The sequence below is a fragment of the Sceloporus undulatus genome, chromosome 6 (assembly GCF_019175285.1).
Source record: "Sceloporus undulatus isolate JIND9_A2432 ecotype Alabama chromosome 6, SceUnd_v1.1, whole genome shotgun sequence".
In the NCBI taxonomy this organism is placed as follows: domain Eukaryota; kingdom Metazoa; phylum Chordata; class Lepidosauria; order Squamata; family Phrynosomatidae; genus Sceloporus; species Sceloporus undulatus.
The window spans coordinates 96,163,880-96,176,827 of record NC_056527.1 but is presented as its reverse complement, the minus strand read 5'-3'; the positions used below and the strand labels follow the sequence as shown (position 1 = coordinate 96,176,827).

Sequence of the window (12,948 nt, the reverse complement as noted above, 5' to 3'; positions counted from 1 at the left end):
CCCATGGTGCGCATGCACCACCACATGCGTGAGCCCCATTTATTTAAATGGGGCTCGAGCATGTGTGTTATTTGTTTCATGCGGGGGAGTCTGGAACGGATCCTCCGCGTAAACAAAGGACACACTGTATATACATTTATTATTTATTAGAGTACTTATACCCTGCCCTTCAGCCCTAAAGGCTATCAGAGCAGCTTACAATTATTACTTTTAATTAGAGTGTTAGGGTTATACATAATATAACATAGTACCGTATATAAAACATAAAATAACCCATCACTTAACATAAAAACATAACACTCACATATAGTTTCCTTCTTGATTCTCTTTGAATTCTTGATTTTTCCCCCTAGTTTAATGGAAGTTTAATGGCAGTTTCTTTCTTATCACTTTTTCTCCATATTATACATACCGTATTTTCCGGTGTATAAGATGACCAGGCATATAAGATGACCCCAAACTTTTGAAATAAAATTATAGGCTTTAGCCTGTACTTGCCAGCTTCTCAGGAATAAACCTGAGGAATAAACCTTCAAAGCCAGCGTGAGGCTGCCACCTTCCCAGGCCTCTGGAGGCCTGAGAAGCCGGCGGCCGAGTATGCGCACCCGGCGTACAAGTCGGCCCCCAACTTTTGACCCAATTTTAGAGGGTCAAAAAGTCGTCTTGTATGCCGGAAAATACGGTATTTCTTTTTTTATTGTATAAATCTTTACTAATTTCTAAACAACAAATCATATCTTTAAAAAAACAAATACAAACACATGTACTAAACATACTAGTAGACACATATTAAACACAATACATATTATTCGATACAGACATGTTCACATACAAAAATAACTCACATAAAAACATTGCCTCACATCTTCTTCCCCATTCACACCATTCAAATCCTTACATCTTCCTTCTTCCCCCATCTCTCCTTCCTTAACCTACCTCCTTATACCTTCTTATATTTTACCTTATTTCTTAATTCAATCAAAATTCAATTTATCTACTTATATCTGTCATCTCCCTTATTCCAAATCATTAATCATATGTGCACCCCTGCTCTTTTAAATAATTGATTAATGACTCTCAGTCTCTCTTAAATTTATCTATTGATTTATTTTTCAACAAATGCATCAACTTATCTATCTCCACTCTGCTCTGGTGCCACAACAAACTACCATGCCCAGAATTCCATAGCATGGAGCCATGGCAGTTCAATTGGTGTCAAACCAGACTATTTCTGCAGTGCGGATGCAGCCAAGATCTTCTGCCTTTCCCCCACTGCTCAGTGTTCACAGTTGTGCTTTGGTTGGGGAGCTCTCTTGTACTCTGTTGAGAGCTTGAAAAAGTTAGGTTTCTTTCTTTCTTTCTTTCTTTCTTTCTTTCTTTCTTTCTTTCTTTCTTATAATCATAGAGTTGGAAGAGACCACAAGGGCCATCCAGTCCAACCCCTGCCATGCAGGAACTCACAATCAAAGCATACCCAACAGATGGCTATCCAGCCTCTGTTTAAAAAACCTCCAAGGAGACTCCACCACTCTCTGAGGGAGTGCGTTCCACTATCCAACAGCAATTACTGTTGAGCTGGAATTTCTTTTCCCTTGGCTTTCATCCATTGCTCCATGTTCTTGTCTCTGGAGCAAACAAGCTTGCTCCATCTTCAATCTGACAACCCTTCAAATACTTAAACAGGGCCACCATACACAGCTCCATAAGTCTTTCCTCATAAGGCATGGTTTCCAAACCCTTCACCATTTTGGTGGCCCTCCTCTGGATACGCTCCTATTTGTCAACATCCTTTTTGAACTATGGTGCCCAGAACTGGACACAGTATTCTAGATGAAGCCTGACCAAGGCAGATAGATTGGCACTATTACTTCCCTTGATCTAGACATTATACTTCTATCGATGCAGCCTAAAATTGCATTGGCCTTTTTAGCTGCTGCATCACACTGTTGACTCATGTTCAACTTATGGTCTACTAGGACTCCTAGATCCCTTTCACACATAGTCATTAAGCCAGGTGTCCTCCATCCTATATCGATGCATTCCATTTTTTCTACCTAAGTGCAGTATCTTACATTTCTCCCTGTTGAAGTTCATTTTGTTCATTTTGGTCCAACTTTCTAATCTATTAAGATCATTTTGAATTTTGATCCTGTCCTCTAGGTTATTAGCTACTTGTCCTAATTTGGTGTCATCTGCAAATTTGATAAGCATGCCCTTTATTCCTTCGTCCAAGTCACTGATGCAGATGTTGAATAGCACCGGGCCCAGGACAGAACCCTGTGGCACCCAATGGTCAATTCTCTCTAGGATGAAGAGGAGCCATTGCTGAGCACCTTTTGGGTTTATTCTTGAGAAGTGAGGGAACTGTAAATCTCCCTTCTCTTCTCTCCCTCCCTCCCTCCCCACCCTGTTCTCTGGCTTCAGCCCAAGTGAAGCTAAAGGTGGCATATTGGGTTATGGTCACCATCTTGGAGACTCTGCCCTTGGTCATGCCATCCATGAGTGTCTTTTGCAACACCTTCCTTTTTCCTCCTAGACAAAGATCCGTGGCCTTGGGAATTGTTTTGACACAAAGCTGTCCATTTCAGGAATTACGGAAATTATGTAAGTCTCTCTTCTCCTAGTTGGTCTGGTGCCCTGCTTGTGTTACATAGTATATAATGGGACATGTTTGTGCAGGCTTTGCAAGGTGATGAGCACAGAAGTACCCATCTGTTCTTCTTTCACTCTCCTGACTATATAGCAACCAACAATCATGCCATCATTTTTGCTGGTCCTGCTGTTGCTGCTGCTGCTCTTCACCCTTGTTATCTCTGGCCTTGTATACTTTTATTTCATCCATGGTGTTGGGGAGAACCCCTTTCACCAGCTGATTTTGCACTCGCCAAAGCCGATCGTCACTGATGTGGAAGCCCGGAAAAAGATCCTCAAGAAAGGTAAGTGAGACTGGAAATGGAATGGAAATAATTTGGGTTGGACTGGAGCATGCAATTACCCTTAAACTTATTAAATACAACCAGACATTTGTGATGTGCTCCCTCTCTTGAACAGGCAAAAACATTATACCAACTGTGTGCTCCCTTCTGGGCTTTGACTGGGCCAGGAAACAGGGGCTACAGGTGTTGTAGAGAGAGTGTTGTTGTTGTTCTGTGCCTTAAAGTTAAATTCAACTTATAGAAGCAGTATAGCTAGAGGTTTGGGATGTGGGAAGGAGGACTTTGCCTTCTAAGTACAAATTGTGGCCACTCCATGACATTTTCTTTCAGTCCCCACATTTCTGCCATTGAAGTGAGACACTTCAATAGAACTGTTCCATTTGCTATCTTTGCATTCCCTTGGTACCTTTGCTTGCCCCCTTTTTTTTTTATGCCTAAAGTGCATTTCTAAATTCTCAACTGACGTTTAAAATTGCTGCAGTGTTATCATAGGGTTTTCTTGGCAAGATTTGTTCAGTGGAGGATTTGCCTTTGTCCTCCTCTGAGGCTGAGAGAGTGTAACTTGTCCAAGGTCACCCAGTGGGTTTCCAGCACTGAACAGGGATCTGAATTCAGGTCTTCCAGAGTCCCAGTCTAGCACTCAAACCACTACACCACACTGTGCCTGCCTAACCAGAAAAAAGGGTCCTACTGTTGTTAAACCTGTGTTGGACTGCAATTCTGGAAACTAAAGTTTGATTCCCAGCTTGTCCATGAATCCCACTGGGTAACCTTGGGCAAGTCACATACTCTCAGCCTGAGAGGAAGACAATGACAAATCTCCTCTGAACAAATCTTGCCAGGAAAACCCCAGGATATGTTCACCTTAGGGTCGCCATAAGTATAAAATGATCTGGAGGCACACAATAGTAACAACAAATTAAGCATGGGCATATTGTCACTGGACTACATTGCACATTCTTCTGCTATTTACATCTTGAAACAATTTCCAGACAGGCATCTGTGTTCCTCTAGGATCATAAGCCCCAAAAGCTTCGGCCCTCCTAAATGTGTTAAGTCTTTAAAGTGGCAAAAGGCCCTTCCATGTTCACATTTATAGCTGCCCCCAGTTTTCTGCCCTTTTGCTGCTTCGCTGTTTTTCTGTTCTGAGCATCTTTGGACAGAGAGATCTGCCCCTCTTTTACACTGTAAAGCACCATGTACTGGTGCAATATTTCCAAAAGTAACAACAATAGACTTTCCTTGGGTGAGTAAATGAGAAAGGCAAACAACGTTTTGTATGTTTTTGTGAGAAGGATCAGTCTTGCCTACACAGCATGTCAGGCAGAGAAGTGGCATAACCAGGGGAAGTGACCTGCACTGGGTGACACCTCAGAAAAAGGGTGACACATGGTTGGGCTCTCTTATGCATATGGGGTGAGAAGGGGTGCATGCCATCTCCCAGCTTTGCCACTGTGGCGGCTCCTTCCTCAAATCACAATAGTGATCTGCCCAAGACAACAGGATGGCTGAAAGTACCTCCATTCTCAGATCACCATCATTTTATCCATTATAGAAAACAAAGTCTAGAATGTGTCCAGTAGTATGGATAGGGTCAAATATCATTTGAGACAAGCCTGTGGTTGTCATAAGGGGCATATAGACCTGAGCCGTTCTGACAGGGTAGCCTCCATTTCGATGTTGATGTCCCCCAGTACCATAAGCCGAAGGGAGTCCAACAGCACCCCAAGACCACCCTGGCTAGCTTTGGAAGGGAGACTGCCAGTGTATTGGTGGTACACAAACACAATCCTTAAATTGTCATGTCCACACACTTTCAAATACAGACATTCATGCCTTGCAGATTGAGGGATAGGATACTCAATAAAGGGAATGGAGTCCAAGTGGACCACTGAAACTCTATCCCCCAGGTGTAACCAGAGGAAAGGGTCTAGGTCTGAAAGCCTTGTTCACAACTTATTTTAACTTATTTTAACTTATTTTAATGCACATCCCCATCGGTAGAGCTTGGAAAAGATTTTGGATTTGTTTTTCAGATTCCAACTCCAGCTGACCAGCACTTGCTGAGAAATTCTGGGAGTTGTTAAGCACTATTATTATTGTTATCATTACTACTATGGAAAACGTTTGACCAGAAATGTGGTGCACACTCTCAGTGCAAAGCTACAAATTTAAATGAATAAACACAGTTGGGTAAGGAAGAAAACAGCAAATAAATTTCAGCTATGACACTGCAGTGAAGTTAGAATCCCCCCCCCCCCCTCAGGATTATTGCAGAGAGAAAAAAGTTAGATAACTGTTTGTTAAGAATAATTTCAGATTTAGATACAAGTCTTTTTTCGAGGCGTGTATTTCTGTTTTGTTCTCTTATGTTGTCATTTTTATAATTTCCAAACCTATGGCCTCTGTCTTGGAACACTGTGAAGGCCTGTCCTGTGTATTACAGTGCTTTAACAAGCCATCACAAGATGTCTAGTAATCTCTGAAACCTTTGTTCTACTGGCAATCATTTGAATGTATGCCATGTATGTACAGCTTGACATTTTCTCTATTTGGCTTTCAATGAGCAGATTTTACAATGAACACAACAAGCTGCTTTGCATCACCAGATAAGAGACTATTTTTCTGGGCTGTCTGTTTGGCTTAGTACTGCTTATTCTGCAGATCTTGGAAGAGTTATTTCTTTGACCTGTACTTGGCCATGATGGCCAGAGGATTATGGAAACTGTAGTCAAAAGACCTATTTGGATACCCAGCAGGATGTAGTGGTTTGAATGTTGGATTAAGATTCCAGGAGACCAGGGCTTGAATCCCTGCTCATTCATGGAAACCTGCTGGGGGATCTTGAGCAAGTTATACTCTCTCAGCCTCAGTGGAAGGCAATGGCAAACCTTCTCTGAATAACTATTACCAAGAAGACCCTATGAGAGGGCTGCCATAAATTGGATTTAACTAGAAGGCACATAATAGCAACAAGTCCAGGGAAATAACACTTCCATGTTATACTCTTGATTAAATCCAAATTGCTATGATTTATCAGATTGACATACTCTTTGAAAAGGAGTGTTGTTTTTGAAAGACATAGTGACCTTTGAAGTATATGGCAGTATGACTGTACTTTGCCTGATTTTTAGCAATGGATGGAGGAAGGTGTGCCACAAAAGCAAACAGTCCAACTGATAAAGTTTTTATAATTGTATTCCCTTCAGGTTACTGTAGGGCTTTGATCAAGCACCTGTTTTATTTCAAAATTTTACTAGATGCACAGGACCTGTTTTTGTGCAACCACCTCTACATAGCAGCCTTCAAAGTTCTCAAGAGTTGAGCAAAGAAATCCTTAGAAAAGATTTTCCTTTGAAAGTCAATTATTGGTAGAACTATCTTCTATGTCAGTGGTCCCCAAACTGTGCTCTTTAAGGGTTTTTGGGCTTCAGCTTTCAGAATCCCAGAGTATTGGTAAACATGGCTGAGGCTCCTGGGAGCTGAAGTCCAAAATCTCTTAAAGGACACAGTTTGGGGACCATTGCTCTGTCTCATACATTGGAAGATACTTTGAACTCAGTCTTTAATAGTACAGACCTTTGCATACCTTCACAGAAGTAAGCCTCATCGAGGTCAAAGGAACTTATTCCCAGGTAAGTGTGTATAGGTCTGCATACATGGCATGTGATTCCTATGCAAAGCTCCTCAAAATAAGCCCCACTGAAATCCACTTAGAAAAGATTAAAATGGCAAACCCTTTTGAAACACAGCTTTCAAGTGTTTCTACAACTTTCTAGGGGCCTCTGAATTTAATAGATAACCAACAAGGGAGGGGGAAAAAAAACCTCCGGGTATATGATGGCACTCCTGTAGACAATAGTAGGTTGGCCAGGTTGAAAGAGGCCTTTTAAAGTTAACACATCCTGGGGTGGGATGATGGAGTGTAAAGTTCCTCCATGTGGAACTACACAATGTCTCCTCCTTCACCCTCAAACCCACCTTTTAGCTGTTGTCCCCTGCTTCCACACAGCCATTTAGTGGCCATTGGAGACCAGGTGGCAGTGGCTTTGGAGAAGCGTTGAGCTATATGTTCTTATAGCTAGATACACAGCACAAGACAGCACTGAAGCTATGCTTCTGCAGCTGGCTGCCTCTCCCCAAGCCCTGCCAGTTCTCCACCAGCCAGTAAACGGCCAGTAAATGGCACTGAGTCCTCCAGAGTGCCCAGTGAGGGTCCATTGTGGCTGCTTCTTGAGCAACCATGCTGGAACCTAAAAGCATTCCCCCCCACCCAGAAGGACTTTCAGGGTATGGTATGGCTGCTCCAAAAGCAGCTGCACTGGACCCTGAATGCACCTGAAGTGCCCTGCTGAGGGGTGGTGGTGCTGTTTAGGGTTCGGTGTGACTGCTGGGTGATCAGGAAATGGAGCTGACATCCTTTATTGCTCACCCAGTAGCCACACCATTCCCTCTGGGTGCACTGCCTCATTGCGTGACCCCCTCTGGGGAGTCACCCAGTATGATCAGCATCCCCTGCTCCCCCATAGTGACGCTTCTGTCTCTACGGATACTGTGGACTGCTAAAAAGATAAATAAATGGGTCCTGGAGCAAATCAAGCCTGAACTCTTTCTAGAAGCCAAGATGACTAAACTGAGACTGTTGTTCTTTAGCCACATCATAAGAAGACCCAACTCCCTAGAAAAGACAGTAATGCTTGATAAGGTAGAAGGCAGTAGGAAAAAAGGAGGCCTGCATTCCAGATGGATAGACTCAAGCAAGAAAGTCTCAGCCCTGAGTTTACAAGATAGAATGACTTGGAGGACTCTCATTCATAGGGTCACTATAAGTCAAAGTCAACTTCATGGCAGTTAACAACAACAACAACAAGAAGGTTCAGTGTCTGTTTTGTGCACCTAGCAATAACAGATCTTGGGTGCTGTACATTATAGTAAGATACTGTATAGATAATACTGTTTGTAAAAGCCATAGGGCAATCTCAATTTGAGGCAAACGATGAATTTATTTGTCAAGAATATTATCAATCTTATAGGCCTTTTGGAAAATAACATGTGATAACTTTCAGGGTACACTTAAGCTGGATAAGCACAACGTTCTCACAGAAGGCTATTATCACATATAGCTACACTCCTGGAATACTGACTGTATTGTTGGCAAAGAATGGTTGTTTTAGATGCCCACTGGTTTTCCTCCTACACAAAAAAATCACTTGTGTGTGTCTGACTCTCTATCTCTCTCCTTGTCCTCAGCTTTCTCAAAGGATAAAGTACCTTCCAATTTAGATGCGATTGTTATCGGAAGCGGCATCGGAGGTCTGTCTGTTGCAGCAGTTTTGGCAAAGACAGGAAAACGAGTGTTAGTGCTGGAGCAGCACAGCAAAGCTGGAGGATGTTGTCACACCTACAATAAGAAGGGCTTTGAATTTGATGTTGGTAAGAAATAAATTTGATATGGAATAATTCACAAATGGAGGAGAACCAGCCAGCTGCCTCAATAGGCTCACTCACAGCAGGACTTGCAGAAGCTTTGAATAATGGGTTTTTTTTTGTGTTGTTGTTGTTGTTGTTGTTTTTTGCAGATTCAAATACAAACTGACATGCAGATCATTCACCCCACATAACTGTAGTGTTACAATTTTATATTAACTACCACGGGTGCTTTTCGTAGAATCCTGGGGTTTGTAGTTTGGGGAAACACAGAAACACTAGAACTTTCTGGCTGAGAGTTTGAAATACTAAACTCCAAATCACAGGATTCCATAGGATGTTGCCACAGCAATTAAAGTGAAATCATGGTGCTATAGTTGTATAGAGTTCCCTGATCTGCAACTGAAGAACAGATGTCTGGATTCAAGCTTAGTTACCCAGTAGACTATGCATTTGTCCTATTTTCTGATAGGACAGTCCAAATACAATTACCAATATTAATATATGTTAAGAGGCATGTTTTGAGAGAATATATGTTAGGTGGATGAGAAAATATTTTAAAATCTGAAAATGTTATTTCCAAATAATTTCAGAGGGTTTTCTTTATCTACCCAGTCCCCAGCTGATCCTACTGTAGCTGTGTGTGCTTCCCTACAACAGGGAAGGTAAACAGCAGCTGACTCCAAAATCCCTTACTGAGTAGAAATGATCAGGAAAATGGAGAAAGGGGGAAAACAGATAGGCTTGCCTCACCAGATATCTGCAGCATGTTAAAAAAGCATAGATCTAGATACCAAATTGGAAATAATAATACACATGGAGGCTCGTGAAATAAAATAAAATAATCCCTAAAGGCAATTTTGCAAGAAACTTTGGAATATTTTTCTTTACATATGCAAGGCTTACCTGACTGTTTCATTTCACATGTGCATAATGTTAGTTTTGAATGAAAAGTCTGCTGAAACATGCTGAACTGGTCTTTTTGTATGTGTATGGCAAAGGAATCTGTCTTTATTCTTACCATGTTATTTCTGCCATAAATTGGGAACAACTTGAAGGCACCACCACCACCACAGCAAACCACCTTAAGCCCCAGGGTTGGGGATGAGGCCAGGGAATAAGTAAATGAATAAACAGGTCTTTTGAAAGAAATTGCCATAAATAAGACCACAATATCATAATTCCAAAAAGTGACACTACTCAGATTATGCCACATTATCTAAAAATCTCTTGTGTTGTTGTTGTTGTGTGCCTTCAATTCATATCTGGCTTATGGCGACCCTAAGGCAAACCTACCATAGGGTTTTCTTCTCAAATTTCTCCAGAGGAGGTTTGCCTTTGCCATCCTTTGAAGCTGAGAGAGTGTGATTTGCCCAAAGTAGCCCAGTGGGTTTCCAAGGCCATAGTCCAAGTCTCCCAAGTCATAGTCCAATTCTCAAACCATTACACCATGTTGGCTTACTCACTGGACAGAATCCAAATGACTGATGGTCTAGAACTGCTGTCAGTTATACTTGGTGTACACAATAATGCAAGCTTTCCTTTTTAAAAATATTATTTACCTTTAGCTGCATGAGAAGAGTTTGCAGGTGTGTTAACAGATCTTTAACTCTAGGTTAAAGGAAGGAAAGAAGGAAACAAGTAAGTAAGTATCAGCTTACTTAACCTGTTGTGCCCTCTCAAAGGAATATCCTTTTTTCTGTTTCTGTGATCTCATTGTTCTTAGGCATCCATTATGTGGGAGAAGTGGATGAGAAGAGTATTGCACGAATGATCATAGACCAGCTGACGGATGGGCACCTAGATTGGGTTCGGTTAGAGGATCCCTATGATATTATCACCTTGGGAGACAAGGAGTATGAACTCTATTCTGGCAAGGAAGCCTTTGTGAACCAGTTGGAGAGACAGTTTCCAGGGGAGAGAAAGGCCATCGAAGAGTTCATGAGACTATCAAAGGTGAGAGGGAAGGCTGAGTACATTTAATTATCTGAGACACTTAAGTGCTGTGGGATCCAAAGACTGCTGTAAGCTATTGTTCCTTGGAAGAGCATATCTGATTATGTGTTCTTGTGTGCCGTCAAGTCGTTTCTGACTTATGGAGACCCTATCACAGCCACAGGCAAACCTATCACAGGATTTTCTTGTCAAATTTCTTCAGAGGAGTTTGCCCTTGCAATCCTCTGAGGCTGAGAGAATGTGACTTGCCCACGGTCATCCAGTGGTGTTACATGGCTGAGCCGGGATTTGAACCCTGGATTCCAGAGTCCCAGTCCAATGCTCAAACCACTATGGAACACTGTATTTCTTTCCACTGTTTGATTTTATATTTGTAGAACTTGATCACATTTTGTATTGTATTTACCACACTGATGATACAGGATGAGTGTCTCTTAGCTGGAATTCTGAAATACTAAACAAACAAACAAACAAACAAATAAATTCATTGGTGGCTGAGATAGTGACACCCTTGCTTTTTGATGGTTCAATGTACACAAACTTTGTTTCATTCACAAAATTATTAAAAAATTGTGAATAAAATTACCTTCAGTCTATGGGTATAAGGTATATATGAAATATAAATGAATGTTGTGTTTAGGCTTGGTCCTATCTCCAAGATATCTCATTATGTATGTATATGCAAATACAATACAGATACTCCAAAATCCAAAAAAGAAAACTATTATTATTATTATTATTATTATTATTATTATTATTATTAACCTATCCAAAATCTAAAACACTTCTGGTCCCAAGCATTTCAGAAAAGGGAGACTCAGCCTGTATTGCTTTTCTGCCAGTGGACTCAAGAAGACTAAGACTTTAAAAATAATGGCTTTATTTTTGTTATGTTTACTTATTGCAAAACTGTTTTCCTCCCACAACACGTATTAGCAACGTGCCATACTTAAGGGAACCTCTACGGTGGTTGTTCAACCTAACTTATTTGGCTGGAGGTGCATAAAATCTTCTGACAGGCTAACCCAGATATTTTTTAAATGAATGAATTTTAAATTTGTACTGATTGTTTTTAATATGTATTGGCTTTATATGTTATTTTATCAAATATCGTGTGTCCAATTTGTTGTTGATATCCACCTCAATCCATAGGGAGAGGTGGGTAAGAAATATTCACAAGTGTTTTTACTAAAAATATGTAATTGTTTCGTGCTAAAATACAAAAAATCCAAAATGCACAAGCAGTGATACCTTTATTAGACGAGCTGCAAAGCATAAAATACATTATATAAGCTTTCAAAACTTCACTGGCTTCTTCATCAGGCAAAGATGTTAAAAATCATACAGGTGAAAAATGATGTTAGTCATAGGAATATGTTCTGTCTGAGATGTTGTCAGTTAAGATGGTTATTGGCCATATGAGGACTAGAGATAAAGAGCAATAAAAGACAGGTAATAAGTTTTCAGTTCCATTAGCTGCACAGCCAGCACAATGTTGTTGTTGTTGTTGTTGTTGTTGTTGTTGTTTGCCTTCAAGTCCTTTCTGACTTAGGTGATCCTATCATGGCATTATTTACCTTTGCCTCTCTCTGAGGATGAGAGAGTCTGACTTGCCTAAGGTCGCCCAGTGGGTTTCCATGGCCAAATAGGGATTCGAACCCTTGTCTCCATAGGCGTATTCAAACTCTCAAACCACTATTCCACACTGGCAGCTACCCCTGAATATTTTGACTAAGTTTTCTCATTCTCTCTCTCAAAGATTACAACAACACATATGCCTTTGCTTGCCATGCTGAAGATGATTCCCTTATGGCTATCTACATTCCTGATTCGATGGGGCCTCATCCAGTGGATCTCCCCCATTTTCAAATTGACATGTTCCAGCCAAAGCAAGATTGTAGAACAACTGACTACAAACAAGGACCTGCAAGCCATTTTCAGCTACTTCTTCTATGGTGAGGAAAAAGCTAGCTATATTTCTTTGGGATAGCTTGTTTTCTACAGCATTGCTGTTCTTATGTATCTGGCTTTTCATTGCCTAGCTCCATAGAAGCCCTATTCTTTCTTCCTTAATGAAAGTCAGATTCTGCTGCAGCTCATATAACTCTGCCAATTTCTGCCAGTTCATACAGTTTTGACAATCAATCTTCCTGTGTTGTGGTGGTTAATTCTTTCCATCTCTGAGCATAAACCAGTCTGACTGCTGTTATTATATAGTGCATATTTATTTTTGCATACATTTTCAATGATACACATTTTATCCTTTCCCATTTTTAGCAATGTGTGCATTCTTTTCTGTGTACTTTTTCAATCAAAACCTTTATAATTGTTTGAATGGGAATGTTTGACTTCCACAAATGGAAGTTGGAACAAAACACTACAGTGTGGAATACTCTTGTTTGGGATTCCAGGCATTTCTGTTCCTAGTACTCCTTTGCTTTTCCATCAAGCCAATATCCCCAAGGATCAGTCATGCCACTGAGATACACAGTCCTCATTGGGTTGTGTATACTTCTGCAACTGTTTTTTTATTGATTATTATAGTGCTTTTAAAATTCATATTGTGAACCAAAGCCTACATAATTATTTTATTGCCCATTTCATTCAGAACTTGGTTGTCAGCTGGCTG

General features: G+C 40.8%; 1 protein-coding gene across 2 annotated transcripts in view; it reads left to right on the top strand.

Annotated features, from left to right (window-relative positions):
- The window catches only part of LOC121935170 (all-trans-retinol 13,14-reductase-like), a 25,919-nt gene that overhangs the window by 1,163 nt on the left and 11,808 nt on the right, over window positions 1–12,948 (top strand). Inside the window, exons 2-6 of one of the 2 annotated variants that reach the window (XM_042476390.1) lie at window positions 2,537–2,604; window positions 2,742–2,936; window positions 8,187–8,369; window positions 10,090–10,319; window positions 12,079–12,274. In XM_042476390.1, coding sequence (XP_042332324.1) covers window positions 2,756–2,936; window positions 8,187–8,369; window positions 10,090–10,319; window positions 12,079–12,274 — 790 coding nt within the window. In that variant the 5' untranslated portion in view covers window positions 2,537–2,604; window positions 2,742–2,755. The remainder of the gene's footprint in view (window positions 1–2,536; window positions 2,605–2,741; window positions 2,937–8,186; window positions 8,370–10,089; window positions 10,320–12,078; window positions 12,275–12,948) is intronic. The other variant, XM_042476391.1, reaches the window with a different exon arrangement.